A 20,826-nucleotide genomic window follows, 5' to 3' on the forward strand; every position below is an offset into this window, starting at 1 on the left:
GCTGTTAGTGTCTTCCTCTTTGTCCCCTGAGGTCACTGCTGGGATCATTTACAAGTGAGCAGCTCCTTAGATGAAACTCTCTCCTGGTGGGACCCAGGGTGCACCTGGCCAGGCCTCCCCAGCCTGAGCTCCGGACACACTGCTCTTCCTCTGGTGTTATTATTTGGGAATCTCTTTGTTGGTGCTGGGTTGCTTAGAGACTGACGTCCTCTGTGGTCTGGCTGTTCCTGTTTGTGCTGATTCTGACCCAGAAGGGGCACACAGACCAAGGCAGAGACACGGGTGCATAGACAGACGTACCTGCAGTGCAGGGCCCTCTGACAGCCGGGCTCAGACGCATCTGCCCAGCAGCTGCCCCAGGATCCCAGTCTCCCCAGTTTCTGGCCCCAGGACGTAAGTGCTGGAGCGTGTCCAAAGGAGAGCCACCAAGCTGGTGAGGGGGCTAGAGAACAAGTCATATGAGGAGAGGCTGAGGGAACTGGGCATGTTTAGTTTGGAGAAGAGGAGGCTGAGGGGAGACCTCATTGCCCTCTACAACTCCCTGAAAGGAGGGTGTAGAGAGGTGGGGGTTGGCCTCTTCTCCCAAGGGAATAATGACAGGAGCAGAGGAAACGGTCTGAAGTTGGGGCAGGGGAGGTTTAGATTAGATCTGAGGAAGAATGACTTTCCTGAGAGGGTGGTCAGGCACTGGAACAGCCTGCCCAGGGAGGTGGTGGAGTCACCATCCCTGGAGGGATTTAAGAAATGTGTAGACATGGCTCTTCAGGGCATGCTCTAGTGCCCGAAATTATTGGTTTGTGGGTGGGTGTGATGCGGTGGGGTGTTGTTGATTTTGCTTTGTTGATTTTGTTTTGTTGTTGGTTTTTTTTGTTTTTTTTTTTTTTGAGGTTGGACTCGATGACCTCAGAGGTCCCTTCCAACCATGGTGATTTTGTGATTCTGTATGAGCCCCTAAAGGCTACAGACTCCCCCGGACAAGAGTCAGGCAGACACAGAGTGCCAGCACTCCCAAACCTCTTGACTCCCCCACACAGATACAGATACCCCCACACCACTGATGCTGGCACCCCCAAAGAAGGGAGAATTCACCCCAATCTAGGAACTAGTGATGATCAGCGGTTAGGACGGCTCATGCTGTCAGGCAAAGGCTCGGCCGGACCAGCCACCGGCCACCTCTTTACACATAGTGGGCCACTTTTTATCTCCTTATGCCTCCGTTTTCCCACATTTGTTTTCCCCAAACCATGCCGATGCCTGTGTGTCATCCCCCCCCCCGATTCGGCATCCTGTAATGAGCCTTGTGCTGTCCTGGCCTGCTCTTCCCCTGCACCCACAGATCTCCTGTACCCCTGGCCATGGGCCCTGGGTCTGTGAGGTGCTCAGCAGAGTATGGGTGCCCCCCCCCGGGACTGGGGGGAGGTGGGCTCCCTGTCACCCTGCCCTGGTGGGTGCTGAGGGACAGTCAGGGGCTGCGCTGGCCTTGCTTCCCCCTTGCACAGCCCAAAGCTGCCAAGCATGTACATGACCTGCAGCCGCTGCCTGGCACAGCACAGACCTTGCATTCTCCTTTCCTCAAAGAGTGCATTTGTCTGCCTGTAAGTTTATTAGAGCTCATAATTTCCAGAAAGGCAGCACCGGTGAAAGCTGTGTGCCTCCCTGCTGCTGCCCTGAAGGAACCGGCTGTGGGACAATGTGCCAACACTGCGAGAGAAGCTGACTCCAACGCAACAGAGCCCCACGCTCTCAACTGTGAAAAAGCTCACGCTAGAACCTTTTATCTGGTGGCTAGACATCTGATCAAGAGGACTACAGATGCCATCCCTATGCTAGTGAAGCACTGGAGTGATATCAGATGGTGACAGAGGAGTATTGGGGAGAGCTGCTGGTCACCTTCAGGCCAGGCAGCGACGCTGCTCCCTTGGGAACAGGCTCCCACTCAGGCAAGGAGGAGGATGTACCCACTGTGTGTCCTGCCTCACCTGCTCCTGTGCTGGCTCAGCTGTGCCCACGCTGCCTGCTGGGTAGGATGGTGTCCACAGCGCAGGCTCAGAGCCCTGTGGCTTCTCCCCAAGGAAACACACAGCCACGACCATCCTGCTGCTGGCCGGCCGCCTGGGTGGCACTGAGCTCTGGAGAGCATTAGCCATCTCTGACCTGCAGCTGCCAGGCCCCTCAGCCTCCCACTGGGCAACCTGCACACAGGGCACAGCCTCTGCCAGCCTCTCCTGCACTGTGTCCAGGAGGTGCTCTCCAGTAAGGTGACCTCAGAAAGTTGAGTAGAGCACTAAAATATTTCCAGCAGAGCATCCTTCCCCACTGCTACTGGACTTCTGCTTTCCGCCTTTCCTGTGGTCTCCCAAGAACCAGCCCATCTACTCACACTCTTCTCTTGGTTATGTGGAGGACAGTATGTGACTGGGGGCTCCAAGTCCTGCCAGGCCACCTGTGTCTGTGGTTCAAGCCTGGTGAAAGCCCCATCCATGGGACCCGCTGGCAGCCCTGTTCCGGCTGCTCCAGCCCTGGGACCATCTCCATCTCTGGTCCCCTTGCCCCATGGCCACATCCCTGCCTTGGCGCTCCTTTCCCTACAGCGAAGAACTGCTGTCTTGCCGGGAAGGTGACCAGCTGCTTTCTGAAGTGCAACGCTAATAGTGAGACGCAGTGCAGATGAGTCATTCTGCCATTTGGACTAAATTAGCACTCATTTTCCCCGAATCAGGGATGCTGTGCTCAGACGCAGTCAGAACAGGCTCTGCTGCACCCAGTGGTGATGTCAAGAGAGGCAATTAACATCCTCATCGCTGCTGCAAGTGGCTCCAAATCACGGAAAAGAGCATCGCTTTTTCCTCGGTTGGTCAGGCAACCACCTCTGCCTTCTACTCCTCTGCTTGCCTCGTCACACAGGAGCAGCTTTGAACAGCAGTGAATTTTTCATCCAAAATTCCACAGCATTGTCAGGGTGATTCACGTCTGCTCCCCTCCTCATGCCCCAAATCAACCGTCTGAAACACTGCAGCAATAAACTGGAATTAGATCAAGAGGAGAAACTAATCACGTATCTCAGCTAAGCGCTTCCTACCAGTTGAAGTCAGAGCTCCTGGCTCCAATATGCAGGAGACCAGATCCTAATGAAAATTATAAAAACTGCAAGAAGCACTCCACCAGAACAGCTCCCTGAGCAAGTTCACTCTGCTGAAGCCTTGAGAACAAGTACCGGGCAATCTTCAGAAGCTTCCAAAGTTCAGGGTCCTACAGCTGGGGAGGAGCAACCCCACAGACTGGGACACGCTGCCCAAAACCAGCTTGGCAGAAAGGCACCTGGTGGACACCAAGTTGAACACAAGCCAGAAACATGCCCTAGCAGCATGGGCCAAGGGTGTCCTGGTGGCACTGGAGATCCATCTCCAGCAGGTGGAGGGAGGTGCTCCTTCTTCTCTGCTCAGCACTGGTGAGGCCACACCTGGAGGGCTGCATCCTGTTCTGGGCTCCCCAGTACAGGAGACACAGACGCACTGGAGAGTACAGGGTAGGATGACCAAGGTGCTGAAGGGACTGAAGCATCACTCCTGTGAGGAAAGGCTGAGAGATCTGGGACTGCTCAGCCTGAAGCAGAGACCTTATCCCCGTCTACAAGCACCTGAAAGGAAGGTGCCAAGAGAACAAAGCCAGGCTCTTCCCAGTGGTGCCCATGGCCAGGACCAGAGGCCATGGGCACACATTGAGCCACAGAAGGCTTCCTCTGAACATCAGGGAATACTCTTCCACTGTCAGGGTGACCAAGCACTGGCACAGACTGCCCACAGAGGTTGTGGTTTCCATCACTGAAGATACTCAGAAGTCATCTGGACAGTCCTGGGCCCCTGGCTCTGGGTGGCCCTGCCCAAGAAGGGAGGATGGACAAGGTGACCTCCAGCAGTCCCTTCCAACCTCAACCAGTCTGTGATAAAAACATTCCTATTGATTATCTGCAGCCTGCAATTCCCGTGGCATTAATTATCCCCTACTCAGAAAACTGGCTGTTTGTGTTACTTCTAATGAGCTATGAACATTAGGTCACTAACGTGTGCAAGGAGTTAATCCTTAAATCCCAAAATGATGTACTAAACCAAAATTAGTATCTGAAGCAAAGAGATATCCCAGGCTCCTGTTTCACATTAGCTTTTTTTCTTGGAGGTGATCCTCAGCGTTTCACAAGATTCCTTCAACCTTGCTTAGCACACACCTGCAGTGAGGCTTGTAGCCCAGGACTAGACCAAGAATGCAGAGAAACTAGCCAAGAATTCCCTCTCCCAAGACTTTGCTTATTCTCTCTCTTTCTATGGTTTCTACCTTGCAGGTGTGAAAAGGGGGTAAAATGGGCCACGAGCCAACAGAACCAGACAGTAGTCAGTGGAAGACCTGTGGTTTCAGTGTTCTCCTGCACTGGCACATCTTTCTCCTCTCATATAGGCAGGAAAAAATAAAAAGGTTTTATTCTAGCTTTCTTCTACACAAATACAAAAAAAAGAAGCAGCTTAATAAGGTGATCATCTGTTCCAGTCTAGCCTCAAGACAGGGTTTCGGCAGGGTCCAGAGGTGGTGCTCAACAGCCAAATCCAACAGACAAGAGCATCCCCGTGACTGTGTGCAGAACGGCAGCTGAGGAATGAACTGTTTTGCTTTTGCTGAGACTTCCCAGACATTTTAATTCATTTTCCTGCGCTTTCGTTGGTTCCCTGATGCCTTCTGCACAGGCAAGGGGAGAGAGAGAGTGCCCAGCTTGTGGTTCTGATCATTCTCAAGTCCCGGCAGCCCCTTTGCCTTGGAGACCTTCAATCGCATGGCCTTTGCGATGTCCATCATCCTGGAAAACACCAGAGACACACCGTCAGTGGGACACACAAGTTTTCTGTACCATAACACTGCACCAAAGATCAACAGGCTTTTGCCTCGGGGGAGAAGCCAGGAGGCACCAGCAAGCAGGATGCCTTCTCTGCATCTCAAGGACACCATGGAGACAGAAGATCAAAGGCTACAAGGCAGAGCGTCCCTGGGGAGGGCACTGCCACCTCAGAGAGCTGCCTTACTCAATCATCAGCTGACTTGAGAAAAAATAACGCTGCTCTCCACTGCCCTATGAAGAGGAAGAGAGGCATTATTCATAGATTCAGTTGCAAAGGGTTCTTCAGTCAAACCATCCCATCAGGTAGCTCAGGGCTTGTGTCTCTCCTCAGTTTTTCCAGGTCCCATCCCAGGTTTCACCCACCCAGGGTGGATGAGGTCCCAGCCTCATCCACCCTCTTCAACAGCATCCTATGCCCCGTGTTCCCAGCTCCAGAACAGCAGCTAAGAACAAAACCTGGGTGTCAGCTGGGAAAACCAATGTGGATTCCTTAAAAAGCCCAATTCTGAAAAGGAAAAGAAAAAGAAGGAAAAAACTGGATAGAAACCAACAGCAAACACTGCTGTTAAACTCACTACTGCCTATCAAAGAATACAAAGCATAACAGGGGGCAAAATCGGAAGTATTTGTGTCAAGACTGACTAGGGAGCTTGCAAAAGCAAGAGGTGACTAAGGGCTCTGATAACTTCCAGTTATTGCCAGATCTTAGCATCTTGTCCCTCAGCCAGAAGCCCCAGGACAGTCCCCATTTGTCCCACTTGCAGGAGGGGTTTGTGTCCCTCCACAGCTGCCACCCAGCTGCACAACTGAGCAATCCTGATAAGACAAGGCAACATGCCTGCATTAGAAAGCACATGTCCTTGGCATCACCATCACCCACAGAGGCAGACAGTGTGGGAGAGACACTAATGAGCACGGCTGAACTGTCACTAACTAGGCCACTTGACCCCTTCCAGCCAGTGCTAACACGCTGCCACTGAGCTGACGCCTGTGGCCTGTCCGACAGAACAGCCCAGTGACTGACACACTCTGTCCGACAGAACAGCTCAGTGACTGACACACTCTGTCCGGCAGAACAGCCCCGTTACTGACACACTCTGTCCGACAGAACAGCTCAGTGACTGACACACTCTGTCCGGCAGAACAGCCCCGTTACTGACACACTCTGTCCGACAGAACAGCCCCGTTACTGACACACTCCGCAGGGGCCGAGCAGGCGGCAGCACCAACAGGAGCTGGGGCGGGCTCCACTGACACCTGCTGGGAAGAACAGGCCTTGCAGCCAACAGGAGGCACACACTGCGGGTATTCTTCCATGGAAAATTAAAATTAGACAACTGCCCCCAAGAACTAACACAGAAGGGGGTGTTTGCCCTGCAGCTTATTCTGCAAGCTGTCTTCTACCCATTCACCCTCACTAACTCCGATTTGGCAAATCCTCATGTGAAATACTATGGCCAGCAGTTCTTCCCACAACCTGTCCCCATGATGCTTTGCTGAAAAGTCCCCAAGTCGATCAGTATTTCAGAAACAAAACCAATCTCCTTGGTGCCAAACCCAGAGTAGGTAAATTTCAGGGGCCTAGGGTTCCTCCATGTAAACACCAACAGTGCAATTATGGGGAAAATAAAAAAATCCCTGTTTCCTGTTGCAGTCAGCTGCAAACCTGAACTTCCACCCAGAGTGGTACCTGACCCCCACCCAACTGGAGCCTGGCAGGAAGAAGTGGCACAGAAGACAGGAAGGTGAAGGGTGATGTGATTTGTCAGGCAAGAAATGGGGCTGGATGGCAGCGGACAGGTCTTGCTCTGGAATCTGCCCGCTTTGGTGCTGCCTGCCCCCATTCCTGTCCTTGCAGAATAGCTGGAGAGCCTCTTGATGCACCGAGAACCTCTTTGTGACAAGTTCAAAGTTTGAGTTTCAAAGTTTGAGATGTAGAACCACCCTCCTTCGTGAGCATCAGGGCTTCAAAACAATGCTTCAACAGAGTCATGTAAAACAGAATCCAACTACAAAAGGGACTCGCCAGCGGGTGTCACAGTACTACCCAGGTGCTAGAGAGGCTCCAGAGCTCTCTGTAGGAGGATCACAGTATATCTCAGCTCCTATGAACAAATGCAACAACTCACCTGCTTTCTTGGAGCTTCATGTCATTCTGCAGGATGGTGAGGTCTGTTTGGAAGTTGTTAATGTGCAGAGCCAATGCGATGACGTATGCTGTGATTTTAGCCTTCATTGATGCCGACACTAGATTCTGGACACTGCATGGCAAGAACACGTGAGATGTGGAGTGTTAGTGAACCCAAAACACAACCCCCACGAGGTGCAGACACAACTGGAGCCCCAGTTAGTGGCTGGAGAGCTGCCTGGCAGAAAAAGACCTGGGGATATTGGTCAACTGTTGGCTGAACATGAGCCAGCAGTGTGCCCAGGTGGCCAAGGCAGCCAACAGCATCCTGGCCTGTATAAGGAACAGTGTGGTTAGTATGACTCGGGAGGTGATCGTCCCCTTGTACTAGTGAGGCCCCACCTCAAGTCCAGTTTTGGGGCCCTTACTACAAAAAAGACATTGAGGTGCTGGAGCGGGTCCAGAGAAGGGCAACAGAGCTGGTGAGGGGTCTGGAGCACAAGTCTTATGAGAAAAGACTGAGGGAGCTGGGACTGTTTAGCCTGGAGAAAAGGAGGCTGAGGGGACACCTCCTCGCTCTCTACAACTTCCTGAAAGGAGGGTGTAGAGAAGTGGCGATTGGTCTCTTCTTCCAAGTCACAGGCGATGGGACAAGAGGAAATGGCCTCGTTGCACCAGGGGAGGTTCAGGTTGGCTATTAGAAAAATTTTTACACTAAAAGGGTTATTAAGCATTGGAATCGTCTGCCCAGGGAAGTGGTGGAGGCACCATCCCTGGAGGTTTTCAAAAGATGGGTTGACATAGTGCTTAGAGACACAGTTTAGTAATGTGGCAGTTTATTTTGTATGGTTTTCTTTTGCTTTTTTATCAGAGTTAGGTTGATGGTTGGACTAGATGATCTCAAAGGTCCCTTCCAACCTAGACAATTCTATTATTAACTTTTCCTAGACACCAAAAAAGAGCTCAAAGCACAGGGATCTCTGATCACAGGGGCCTAACAGGCTTCTCTGTCCTCCTCACATGCCTATTCCCACTGAAGTGCGGGCCCCTGCAGGTGCTTATCACTAGGCAGCCTTGAAAAATCACCAACTACTGGCACTTCAGTGTCCTCTTTGGGAGGCTAGTCTCTTGCAAGAAGAAAGGAAAGGGAAGTTCTTCTGAGGACATTCCATGTAACTACTAATGGCACCTCAAACACACAATCCACATGAGGCAGATCCCTGTCTGGGATCCTGGGAGCGTTTGACTGCTTGTCACTGGTCTGAGCCTTCAGACAGGTGCTGGCCCATCTGGACTCCAACTCCCTGCTCAGGATAGCACAGCCATGTGGTGGCTGAGCCTGTGCAGAGGCTGTTGGTGCCCCGAGCGGGGGCACCCCGGGGAAGGCACCATGGCAAGAGTGAGGATACTGTTCACTCTTGCCTGCATTTTGGTGCTTCCACTCAAGAGGATTGCTGAAAACATTTATCCAAATTTATAACTAGTTAGTTCTAAGTGGGATAAAATCACAGAATGATTCAGGTTGGAAGAGACCTCAAAGATCATCTAGACCCACCCCACTGCCCTGGGCAGGGACACCTCCCACCAGACCAGGCTGCTCAAAGCCCCATCCAATCTGGCCTGTGTCAGGCTCTCACCACCCTCATAGCAAAGTTCTTCCCCACATCTCATCTCAATCTCCCCTCTTCCAGTGTCAAACCCTTCTCCCTCCTCCTAGGGCTCCCCTCCCTCATCCAGAGTCCCTCCCCAGCTTCCCTGGAGCCCCCTGAGGGACAGGAAGGGGCTCTAAGGGTCTCCCCAGAGCCTTCTCTTCTCCAGGCTGAACAAGCCCAGCCTTACTTAATGCTGCAGCCATAGGTCAGCCGGTCAAAGGCAGCCTCCAGCAGCTCCCTGCAGCGAGACAGCAGTCAGCACCACACAAATGGCTCTGACATGGCTGGAAAGGATCTTACAGGACCTTCCCAGCCTCTGCTCCAGTCAGCGGGTGGTGGCTTCTCCTGGCTGACCATCACAGCAGGACCAGACCCTACCTTAGCATACCAAACTTTGTCATTGCTGGCGGGACAATGCCTAGGCAAAGCTGAGGCAGAACTCTCTGGCCCGTACCCATAGGGTACAGATGTCAGCCCAGCATCAGTTAAACAGTGCAAATCTTTACGTGGTTCTGTCTGTGTAGGTTTCAATGGAGAATCCAAGGTCTGGATTCAGGTAAAAGTGTCCCTGTTATGCCAATTAAACTATGTGAGTGTAAAAAAAGCACCATTATTTAGCTACGGCAGTACCTCTGCCCTGACCCACTCTGGGACAGTGGAAGAGCTGACACATCCGTCAGCTGCCTTGGTTCAGTGACACTGCATGCAGAAATCTGCCTGTTTAATTGCCCAGGCAAGGGTCAGCTGCAGACCAGCACCCACTCTCCCAACCTGCATCCAGAAACAGCCATGCTGACGGCTGGACAACCCACTTCTTCACAGTAGCTAACTCCAGAGGTGCAGACTTTTTTTTGCACACATGTCCTGGCTTCTCCAGTCATGTTTTAGACCTGCTCTTTCTAAAATGGGCTACCACCAGCCCTGACCCAATGTTCTGCAGGGCTGGGGGTGTGAAGCAAGAGAAGCTACTGCCACCTCCCATTTTGGTAGGAGGTTTCCTGATGTGTCCATGGCCCTTCAAGCTGAACTCTGCCCTATCTCTGCCTCAAGAGCAGTAAAGCAAACATATCTCCTTACCTGCCGTCGTTGTAGGTCAGTGAAGTGAAATTCTTCATGAGTTTCCTACTAATAATGTGTGGGCATTCAGGACCCATTGGATCTAGAACAGAAAGGAGGTTTGCAGTGGAACAAGAAATACATACTCTTTCTTGTTACTGCCTGTCTCCTGCTACCATAATAGCACATCTATTACCACAACATTTATCCCCTCTTCCCAGGAACACAGAGAACCTAAAAGGAACCTGGGCACTTGATTTCTAGGTCTCATTGTTTTTTGGGTCAGAGACAAGCTCCTAACAGCTTTTCTTTATAAACAGGATCTCTCACTTCAGTACTATACAATCTAAAAGGTGTGCACGTGTGCCTACACATGTGTTTAATAGATTCCTGCCTTTTAATAGATGGCCCTGTCACAAAACATTATTAAAACTGAAACCACACTAACAAATTCCTATTAGCACCAAGACTAGTCATTTCCACATCCTCCTTGACTAAGTTTTACAGGGTGACTCCTGTGTCTCCTTTGGGTGAGGACTAACGTGTGAAAATATCAAACATGTCTATAAGTATAGAATCATCAATGAACTAGAAAGAATCTCAAAATTTCCAATCTAAGCTACGCTGTCTCCTACCAAGAGGATCTCATGGTGCCATCCTGATGCATGGCAGTTACTAAGAGACTGAAAAGGATTAGACATACATCTCCTGGCAGGTGCAGATCTAACAACACAACACAGAGATCCTCAACCTCAGCATGAAAAAGACTGGAAGCAGCTGCTTGCAGCCAGAAGTTTGATCACAGCTTGCTCTGGGCAGCTTTACTGTTCTCTACTGCAGTAATTACAAACCAGGTCTCAGCAGGGAGCTTAAATGTGGAGGAGCTGAAAACTCTCTTACGCTTCTTCTTGATCACTTTCAGGCAGCTGAACTTAATGAGGGTGTCCAGGAACCAGAGGCATCGGGCTTTGTGATCTCTTCTCTTCTCATCATCAGGCAGGAACTTCAGCTCCTCTAAAACAAAGGAGCAATGGCTGAGGGAGAAAGAGAGGGATGATGAGGCTCACAGAACCAGGAACCAGTTTATATCCTCAGAAGGACAGGACACACACGTAACTTCAATGTTTAGCTTTCTGAGAAGAGTTCCCCAGACAGCTACAAAGGACAGCCCAGGAAGCTGCTCTGTGAGTGCACTTTCCTGTCAATGCCGGTCACGTTCCGCCAGCCCCCTGGTGCAGCTAACAAGAAGGTCCCTGCACTACAGAAGCTGCAGGCTCTCAACATGGCACACAATCACGCTTCTACTCCAGCACAGACAGGAGGCACAGGGAGCGAGGTGCAGTTTGTGCTTTTCCTGCTCACTTCTGCCCCTCAGCACAAGGACTCAACAGCTCTCAGCATCTGTCCATGCCAGCTTGCCAAGCCACAGCAACTCCCACAGCAAGCTGGTACTCGTCTGGGACAGTGCCCAGCCACGGGCACACCATGCCCAGCACAGGTCCATGGCTGCCCTTCTCAGCACCTGCCTTCACACCCCACTTTGGGTTTCTCCTCTCTCTTCCTCTGCAATGGGCTCCCCAAGGCACAGCCGTGCTGCTGTGCACACAACTTCCTCACCTGTAAAGCCATACTCCGCGTTCCCCAAGGCAGGTGCTGCTTGGATCAAACGTGGCCTCTCTGCACTAGAAAGATCAGCGGAGCTGGCAGCAGCAGCCATCCTGCCCCACAGGAAGACCACAGCATCACAGGACCCACCTCCACTACTACAAGGCTGTTGGGACCAGCATTACCTTTTATCTTCTGTCTTCTTGGTGATTTCTTCTGGAGTGATGTTAACAAAGGCTGCTGCTGGAACCCGCAATGCTTCATACTCTGCTGGGGACAGAACTGGAAGGATTTTAAAGAAAGTAACAAGTGTGCCTTTGCTCTCCCTTCTGGTCTGAACAGCTGTTTAGGTCTGTTTAGGAGGTGTGGGGCAGGGCAGGAAATTATAAATAGGCAGGACATAACGACAAGATTAGGAAGCTGGCCAGTAACAAAGAGCTCCAAAGGACTGTGGCTCAACCACAAGCCACCGCCCCTGCATGGCTGGCCTCATTACCACTTCCAGTCAAACTGCTGCCAACAGGGAGGCAACAGCATCTTGGGCACAGCTCTCTGTGGGAAGGAGGCAGAATATGAGACTTGCAGGCCCAAAACAATCTCACAGCATGTCCCTGCTCTCAGCTTTCAGCTTGTGAAGGGAGAAGGCTCAGCTCATTCACACATGCCAGACCACTGACATCGAGGCTTAAAGGCATGGGAAACCATTCTGCCACAGAAAAGATACTGTCCTCAAACTTGTAAACATTTTCTGGTTTGTCAGCATCTTCATTACAAGGTGGGAGGAAGACGGAGATGTTCTGTACATCATCTTGGGCCACATCCTGGATCAAAGCTTTGGAGGGAAACAAAAAGAAAATTATTTGGACCACGCGAACAAAAACTCAAAGAAAATGATTACAGCTCAAATCCATTCTTAAAAACAAGTCTACTCAACAGTGGTTCTTGGGTCAACACCAGTTTAGTCACAGTCGGAGTTTTAAAAGTTTAGAACTCCAGTTCAGTTTATTTCCTTTGGGTCAGTAGTAAGGAAAAGGCTACAGCTCTTCCCTATTTTGTTTCATTACTGCCACATGTAGGTGCTGACTGTACAGAAAGCTTTCCGTAGGCACAGAAATGCTGAGAGCTTCTTATGTGCCTGCCATGTAAAGAGTATGCTGGGTTTTAGACTGGTGTCATTGCTTCCACCAAGAATTTTCTGTTCCTCAAAATTTTATAAAAGCGACTTCAGACTAGAGAAAAATCTAGGAGAGAAGTGCACCACAACAAACTGGTTGCTGCCGCTGCACCTCTTGCCTGCTGGTGGGCAGAATATGGTTTTGGCACCTTGGGTTCCATGGGACATCCATCTGGCATAAAGCAGCTCTGAGAGGACTGTTAATACTCAACCCAGAACACGGGGATGAGAGCTGACGGGTTCCACAGTAAACGGATATCTCTCCTGTTCATAGCAATGAAACTCAGAATCCCAGAAGAATTGGTGGAAAAGAGCTCTGGAGGTCTCCTGTCCAATCTCCTGCTTGGAGTAGGACTATCTACAGCACTAGATTAGGGCAATTCTGGCTTTGTCCTGCCAAAGCCTGGAAATCCCCAAGGATGGTGACTCCACACTGCTCTGTGACCTGTCTCAGGTCTGCACCACCCTCCAAGGCAAGGTTTCCCCAGTCTCCCCCATGGACCTCCCATGGTCCAGGGACCACTGCAACTTGGGCCATTGAGCCTTGTTGGCTCTGCTGAAAAGGGCTGGGCATTGGCTGCCCTTCAGGTAGCTGTGTCTCCTCTTTGCCAGGCTGACCAAGCCCAGTCCCCTCTGCCTCTCCTTTACAGTTGTGTGCTGCAGGTCCCTGCCCACTATTGCTGCCCTGCCATGACTCCTCAGCCATTTCTCCACCTCCTTATTGATCAGGGCAGAGGTGCAGGGGGGTGGCATGGGCTGGACAACAGATGCAGCTTCATAAGCACCAAGTTCTCCTTGAATCATTACCTCAGTGTGATGCTTTGGAGAACAAACTTTCCCTGCAGCAGTGACAATACCTAAGGCCATGGTGGACTCCTCTCTGCTGCAGGTTCCTCCACAGCAGAAGCCAAAGTCCATCAGTCTGACTCAAAACAGCATGGGGGATGGCACTTGATGGGGCTGTGACCCTGAGGCAATATTCTTACCTGATACTCCCTTTGCATCTATGATGTTTGCTGCTGCTTTTGTCACAGCAGTATTCAGAATATCATTGCCAACTGCATTCATTCGTCGAGAGCTCAGAGCCCGCTTCTGTTTGCTGGTACCAAAGGCCTCAATACACAAATCCATCTATGCAAGAGAGAAGCAAATTAAATCACACTGCTGAACTTTTCACACTTTCACTTTTTACACAAAATCACACTTTGCATTGAAGAGGAAAGCCCAGCTGACCACTACTTGTTCCATATTCACATTCTCTAAGAAAACATCAAACATTTCACTGGGCACAACCCAACCAAACAACAAGCACTGATCTGCAAGGGGGCAGGGAGTAACTGGGATTGTATTCAGGTCTGAAATAATTATGAAAATATTTCCAAGTTAGGCACTAATAATGTGGTGCATAATAAACTTCCAAGGCACAGAGACAGTGCTGAGTGTGCGCAGGTTTACCCTGCAGTAAAACAAACATCACAGCCTCAGAGAAGTGTCATCTGCTGCTGTTAGCTGGAGAATCACAGTACAACACCATATAGGGTTTCAACTTTACCTTCTCCCTGTATGATTTATTCTGATACTCCTTTGTGTCGTCAGGTATTAAGTTATCTACAACAGAACAAAAGTTAGTATGCTTGGCTTGCAGCATCCAGGACAGCACGCTTATTTGATATCCCTTTAGCTCTAATCCATTACTGAAAGACTTGGCACAACACTTAAAGATCTCCTCCTTAAAGATAGGACTTTGTCAATTAAACAACACATTGAATATGAATATGTACCCAGAACAGAAAAAGGAAAAACAGGCCAATTTTTGCTATAAAGCATGGACTGCAGCAATACCCAGCTCCTGCTGCACAGGGCAAAACCCAAAAGCTCCCAGAAGACTGTATTCTTTGGGTTATCCTCCTGGGATCAGTAACAAAAAGCAGTTCTGCTGAAGAAAAGCTCTTTTGCTTTTTAGTTATCTGGTCCCTTGACCTGCTAATTTCCAGGCTTCTCTCAGCAGAGCAGACCTAGATAAGGCTGCACTTATTCTGAACAGTGACAACTTCGTTGGTGAATCCAGCATTTGCACCCTCCCACAGTGACACCCTGCTTAAGCACCACCCAAAATTTCACCTTGCTTCATTTTCTCTGTGTGTCACATCATGCCTTGCCTTAGAAAGCAAGTGTAACGTACCCTCCCACCTCCATGCTGAGGGAATAAGGCAGAAGTGAGGAAGAAAGAGCAGCCAGGGAGGTGCAGAGAGCACTGCTGTCAGCAGTCAATAGGTGAGTGCGCACAGAAGTCCCGCACGCTGTGACTCTGGTGCTGGCGTTAAACACAGTGTCTTCCTACCTGACAGCAAGGGCTGCATGTTGAATATTTCAGCATTATACACTTCCATTTGCCCAGACTCCTTGTCCAACACACCAACAAAATACCTGGGAAGAACAGGGGCAAGTGATTAGCAAGACAGTCCAGTGGAAATGACGTTTTAAAATACATGGTGAAGAGCCATGTGTATTGCCTACCCCCTGCCAATTCTTTTGTCTTGCAAATACAAGTTTTCAAAGCACATTCAGAATGTCACAATAAAACAAGTTACCTCCAAGGCATGCAATATATATATATATGCACACATACATTGTATACATACATACTTGTAGCTCTAAGTAAATCTGGCAATCTTAAGAAAATTAAATTAGCTTCAAAATGCACAAAGTCTAGGTGGCAGAGTCCTAGCTGCTATTCTGTCTTTTCTGACGTGCCACGATCCTTAGTTTCTCAGTGCATCTATGCAGTTTCTTGTGTTTTTAAAACTGGAGTTCCCTGTGGACAGCCCTCTGTCTAGTACAAGTCACTTTAAGTCCTGAGAGCTTTTCAGAAATCTGACTCTGCTGTGTCTAAACCAGAGTAATTTCTCTTAGGTATCTTCCTTTTCATCCCACACTTCAGAGGGGAAAGCCCAAACGGTTTGTGTTGCTCCTCACCATGTCTCATGAGCTACCAGCAACAGGCTGTATGTCACCCTTGGTTGAAGGAGACCTGGGTATCAACTGTGCCAGCTTCTTATCCAGCCAGAAGAGCTTATTCCACGTGATCCCTTCTGACCAGTGCCTGAACTAGCTCTGCGCCATAACACATCTTCCTAAAACTCAGGACGTGCTTCCTGAAGACAAAACTGGCTGGCCCAGCAGGCTGCTTGTTGCAGTGGGAGGACAACTCTCTATGCAACTGCCCTTGGAGGAGCTGCCCAAGTGTAGTGGGAATCACAGCACTCCACTGGCCAGAAAAGATCTCTGGGCAGTCCCTGCAGTCCCAGGAAGCCCAGAGGTTTGGCAGACTCACTGCCTTTCCACTCAGGAGAAATCGCTGTTTGCTCAGAGGTGGTTTCTGCTCCCTGTTACAATGACATTAGCAGCTGAGTGCACAGTTTTAGGCCGACAGCTGCCAAGAGTTACAGGAATAGATCCACTGGAGGAAATCCTCATGCATGCAGGTGAAGCAGGTGTGGGAGGAAAGGGACAGAAAAATGGGGTGGGAAAACTTGAAAGAAAAGCAAGCAATTACTTAATTGATTCTTGCCTGCATCTCTGGATGCAGACACATGTACACACCTAATGCAACGCTAATACTTAAGTTGAACACATATCAGTGGTTAGCTCGCCTTGGTAGTTTCCATAGCTCAGGATCTCCAGAGATGCAGCCACGAACCACTTAAGTCACTAAAACCGTATCTTAATTAGCGATGTGAAGTGTTCAGAGATAAGAGTGCTAAATCTGCCTAGAAATAATACTGCATTGATACCTCTATCATACATATTCATTAAACTAAATTTATCTGTCCAAACTGAAGAAGAAAAAGGCCCTCGTTGCCTTTCTTAGCTACAGTCTTAAGCTGAAGACTGTAACATCTGAAGGTCCAGCTCTTCTGATTTCGCTTCTCAGAAAGAACAAAGATGAGTATTAGCATGTTTTAAGAGACTACTTGCAGGGGTGAAAGTGGATGAAACAGGGGTGTAAATTCCGTTTACACAACTATAGAACAGAACAGAGTATTTCAGTTGGAAGGACCTTCAATGATCACCTGGACCAACCGCCTGACCAATTCAGGGCTGACCAAAAGTTAAAGCAAATTATTGAGGGCACTAATGCCTCTTAAACCCTGACAGGCTCAGGGCATCGACCACCTCTCCAGGAAGCCCATTCCAGTGTTTGACCACCATCCTCATAAAGAAATGCTTCCTCTTGTCAAGTCTTTTTCAGAACATAGGACCACCAGGGCACTAACATCTGAAAGCACCTCCTCTTCCTAGTAGTTTTACACAGCTGTTTGCTCTTCACTCCCTCATTCCACCTGTACTTTAACTAGTCAAACACGACCAGCTCAGTGCAGACCAGCTAGAGAAGAGATGAGCTGTATGAGCAAAGCATGCAGGGCAGCTGGGGTGGATCTACAGAGCAGAGTGTTTGGTACCAGGAGCCTGACGTGTACATGACGTGCATTTCAGCACTGTGTAGGCTGGCAAGTGCAGCAGCATGCATCAAAGGAGAAAAGAAACACCTCTGGGTATAACAGGGGAAGACAGTTTCACATTGGCTCCCCATCTACTTGGTGGTTCTCCTATTACAGAACAAGAAAGATCTGACAGACAGAATACTTCTTAGGAGGCCAGTGGGATCTGCCCCAGTGCCACAGAGGTCACATTCTTAAATCTGGACATGTAAAGGCTGGTGGTCTCACCAATGCTTCCTTTTACAGTTTATGGCACAGACAACTTATTAGTTTACATAGCAGCATTGTGCTGTGGCCCTGAAGTTAAATGGTCATTTTTTTAATCTTTGCGATTATCTTAATTTCTTAGTTTCTCACTAACAAAGCTGTCATTCCTAGGTTTCAGCTACATCAAATCATCTCCTCACCCTTTCCTTCACAAGGCCTTCACAAATACATTCTATTTGTATCTAACACCACAACTTCAAGGGAATGTAATGTGCAAAACCAATGCAGCTGCCAGGCGCTGGAGTCTCCTGTCAGAGTCCTCTTGATTCAAACCACGGCCTCTGTGGGAACTTCTGAGCCAGCTTTAAGAAAGGCTGCTAGGAACTTTGGGTCTGAGCAATTCCTCCACTTCCACCTCCTTGCTCCTACCCCTACTGTGCCAGCAGCCCATGGCCCATACCTGCACAGGGAGTTACATTTCGGAACCCCGGTGCCGAAGTTATTCCCCACATAGGAAAGTCTTTCAGTTTCTGAGACCTGAAAAACAAAGGAAAATTACTTGAGTACAGGGCTGTGAATAACTTTCTGTCCATCTGTGTTATTTCCCTGGTGACACAAAGCTCTATATTCCCAGGCATTGGACACTAGTCATGTGTAGGCAAACTCCACTTTGCCCATTTTGGGTACTTTTTCCATCAGGTCAAATTCTTTAAGAGACAGACATCATTTCTTGAAGCTGAAACTACCCAAGATATATAATTCTACCTTAGCTTTCACTGCGCCAGAAAATGAGGAACCATTGCATAAAAATAATAGGAATCATAACTTAGAGTTTACCAGTGAAGCAAACCTGGGTGTCATTGCAGTTGAAATGTGTTGACCACTGTACTTCAATCCAGAAGCAACAGTTTGTGAAAGAAACTGGGTTAACTCACAGAATCACCAGTGAGGAGAGATCAGGCCTCTCCACCAGAGAATCTAAGACACTATTTCCAATGCTTTAGGGTCCTTAACAGAGCTGCTCAAAGCTCCTCTAAGCTTCCAGCCAGGACAAACCTTACAGATTTCAGCCTGGGCCAAAGGCACACTCTGGGCAGAGCCACCACTGTAAGGTGAATTTGGTTAAAATGTAATGTTCAATGATTCATTTAAGGCCCTAGTACTGCCGAGTTACTGATATTCACTGAGTAAAAAAAAAAAAACCTAGCACTACCAGCAATGACTGAGCCACCTTAGTGCATTCCAAAATGTTCGTGTCTCTACTATATGGTAGTATATTTCCCCTAAGGATTTTGGCTGAAAAGTCATTTTGAGTGAATCATGCATGTAAGCAGCTGTAAAACTTTACAACAATAGCAGAAAGCATCTTCTGACCTTAAGCTTGGTTCTCTCTTCACTGAAAGAAATAGATCTCCTTATTATCTAACAACACCAAAAAAAACCCCAACTCTTTGGTCAAGCATTCACTGTGTTCACTGCATAAACCTAACAGAACAGATTTTGTGGTCAAATGCACCTATCTAGCTGCTAAGTAAGAGCTTTTAATTTTCAACTGTTATTTCCCACTAAGTTATTAAAATAAATCACAAACACACACACATGCACACACACAAACTTCAGTAAAGGAACCTTTACATGAGAATAGACAACCATGTATCAATCAAAATTTTTCAAGTAACAAGTAACTCAGTTTGGATGGAAAGGTCTCTCGCACGTCACTCTCAGTATCATTAATCAGAACATCTCACATTGCATGATTAGGTTCTTTTCTGTCCCAAGAGGGCACGGTCTGATCCTGACAGGCTCCACAGACCCGAGACCTGGCGGGGCAGCAGGACCCACACCCGCTTCTCTGGGGCCCAGGGGTGGAACCACGGGTTCTCCTTGGGGGTCTTGGCAGAAACATGGGCTTGGTGGGAGCACAAGCACTCTATGGGCTACAGGAACAGCTCTCCCCCTGCCCGGGGTTTCCCTGAACATTAAACGTTTCCTTGTTCTGCCACCCCCATCATGCCCACTTCATTGTGGCATCAGACCACATAAGAACTCCCGCTGAAATCCTAAAGATTTTGTGAATTTTGGGAAACTGTTCTCTCTCTTGCACAGGCTGGGACTAAACTCCAACTATTTTTTTTAAATCTCCTGCAAAGCAAAGCTCCATGCAGATTTCCTGAGCCTTGCTCACGGTGGGCTAAGGAGAGCAGCTAGAGCAGGGTGGCAGGAGTGCGGGGAGGAATGGCAGCCTGCCCGCAGCAGGACCATGGGGACTGTGCATCCGAGGTTTCCAGCTCCTCGTTGCAGGAGCTGCCATGACCACAGCCATAAGGGCATAAAAGGGTGAAACCTGTCACTGTTTGCTGAGGCAGGGATTGCCTGGGTGCGAGGATGAGTTAATTAAAGAACTCCTAATCAAGGAAAGCAAGGATTGTTATTATTCTTGAGGAACATCCTGGAACACAGAAGCATATGGACCTTGAAGATGAAACTGTTGTCCCAAAGCGGGGTCATTTACCCAGCATGCAGACGCCCATATACACAGAGTAGAGGTTCTACTTACCAATCTACATGTTTTGAGCTTAGTCAGCTTGGCAGAAAGTTGAAAATTCTTAGTGTCCTAAGCAGAACTACCATCATTACAATACTAAAAATCACACCCATAGGCCAGGAAGACCCTTGCCCAGGTGAAAACCCTTCCCTTGAGCACGTGTGGTAGCTATAACTTGATGGCGTAATCGTATGTAAATCACTAACCAATGGAACATAGGTAGGAGGCGCTAATATTATCATGTTGTAAAATGTGCATAAAGTCGCGTGGAGAGTCTCGAGGGCAGTGCCTGATGTGCGGAGAACCACCGGGCACGCAGCAGCGCAGAGGCAAATAATCAGCCTCTCGTCCTGGCACCTGAGACCGGCGGTCACTCACCGGGGAGCGGATCCGACTTTTCGGACAACACCGGCACCCCGAGCCGCCCCCGCGCCTGCTCAGGCCGCGGTGGGGCGGGCCCTTACCAGGATCCGCCGGTGCTTCTTGCGGGGATGGGCCGTGTCCCGATTCCGGTAAACGGTGAACCGCATAGCGTCTGGCCGCCGCAGCCTGCCGTTGGAGAACCGCACTGCGGGGGTGGGGAGAGACCATCAGATCGAGCGGCGGCCCCTGCCCCGCGCCCCGGCCCCGCTCACCCCGGCCCTCGCCTCACCCAGCACCGCCGGCTGATCCGCCTCGGGGTCCCCGCGGTAGCGCCAGGTGGCGGCGGCCATGGCAGCAGGAGGTCCCGCCCGCCTCCCTGAGAGCCCTAAGCTGCTGCCGCCGCCGTGCCGCTCGCCGTGCCGCTCCCGCGCCGCTCCAGCCGCCGTGCCACAGCTGGGGGCGTGCCCCTCCGCGCTCTCGTAAGGCTGAATTGGACCAATCATGGCAGCGCTTATTGCCGAGTCTCCGGGGGACCCCTTAGCTTCTCAGTAATGAGATTGCTGATTGGTTTGCCTACAGGTGGGCGGGCCGAGAGCCCACGCGTGCCGCGCGGGGCTGCTGCGCGATGGCGTCACTTCCGGCGGCCGCTGTGGCCGCCGTAGCGCAGGGCGGGGGCGGAGCGGTGGCGCGGGGCCGCAGGGCCGAGGCGGAG

General features: G+C 49.9%; 1 protein-coding gene across 1 annotated transcript; it reads right to left on the reverse strand.

Moving 5' to 3' along the window:
- Positions 1 to 4,444: 4,444 nt before the first annotated feature.
- Positions 4,445 to 20,464, reverse strand: POLR1E (polymerase (RNA) I polypeptide E). The gene is made up of 12 exons (XM_014962554.1): positions 20,404 to 20,464; positions 20,216 to 20,319; positions 17,667 to 17,743; positions 14,839 to 14,924; positions 14,050 to 14,105; positions 13,484 to 13,628; positions 12,048 to 12,155; positions 11,509 to 11,605; positions 10,619 to 10,752; positions 9,740 to 9,821; positions 7,012 to 7,143; positions 4,445 to 4,843 (listed from the first exon to the last, which is right to left on the reverse strand). The coding sequence occupies exons 1-12, from the start codon at positions 20,462 to 20,464 to the stop codon at positions 4,684 to 4,686; spliced, it is 1,242 nt and encodes a 413-aa protein (XP_014818040.1). The 3' UTR covers positions 4,445 to 4,683.
- Positions 20,465 to 20,826: the final 362 nt, after the last annotated feature.

This window comes from Calidris pugnax, unplaced genomic scaffold (genome assembly GCF_001431845.1).
Source record: "Calidris pugnax isolate Ruff unplaced genomic scaffold, ASM143184v1 scaffold499, whole genome shotgun sequence".
In the NCBI taxonomy this organism is placed as follows: Eukaryota; Metazoa; Chordata; class Aves; order Charadriiformes; family Scolopacidae; genus Calidris; species Calidris pugnax.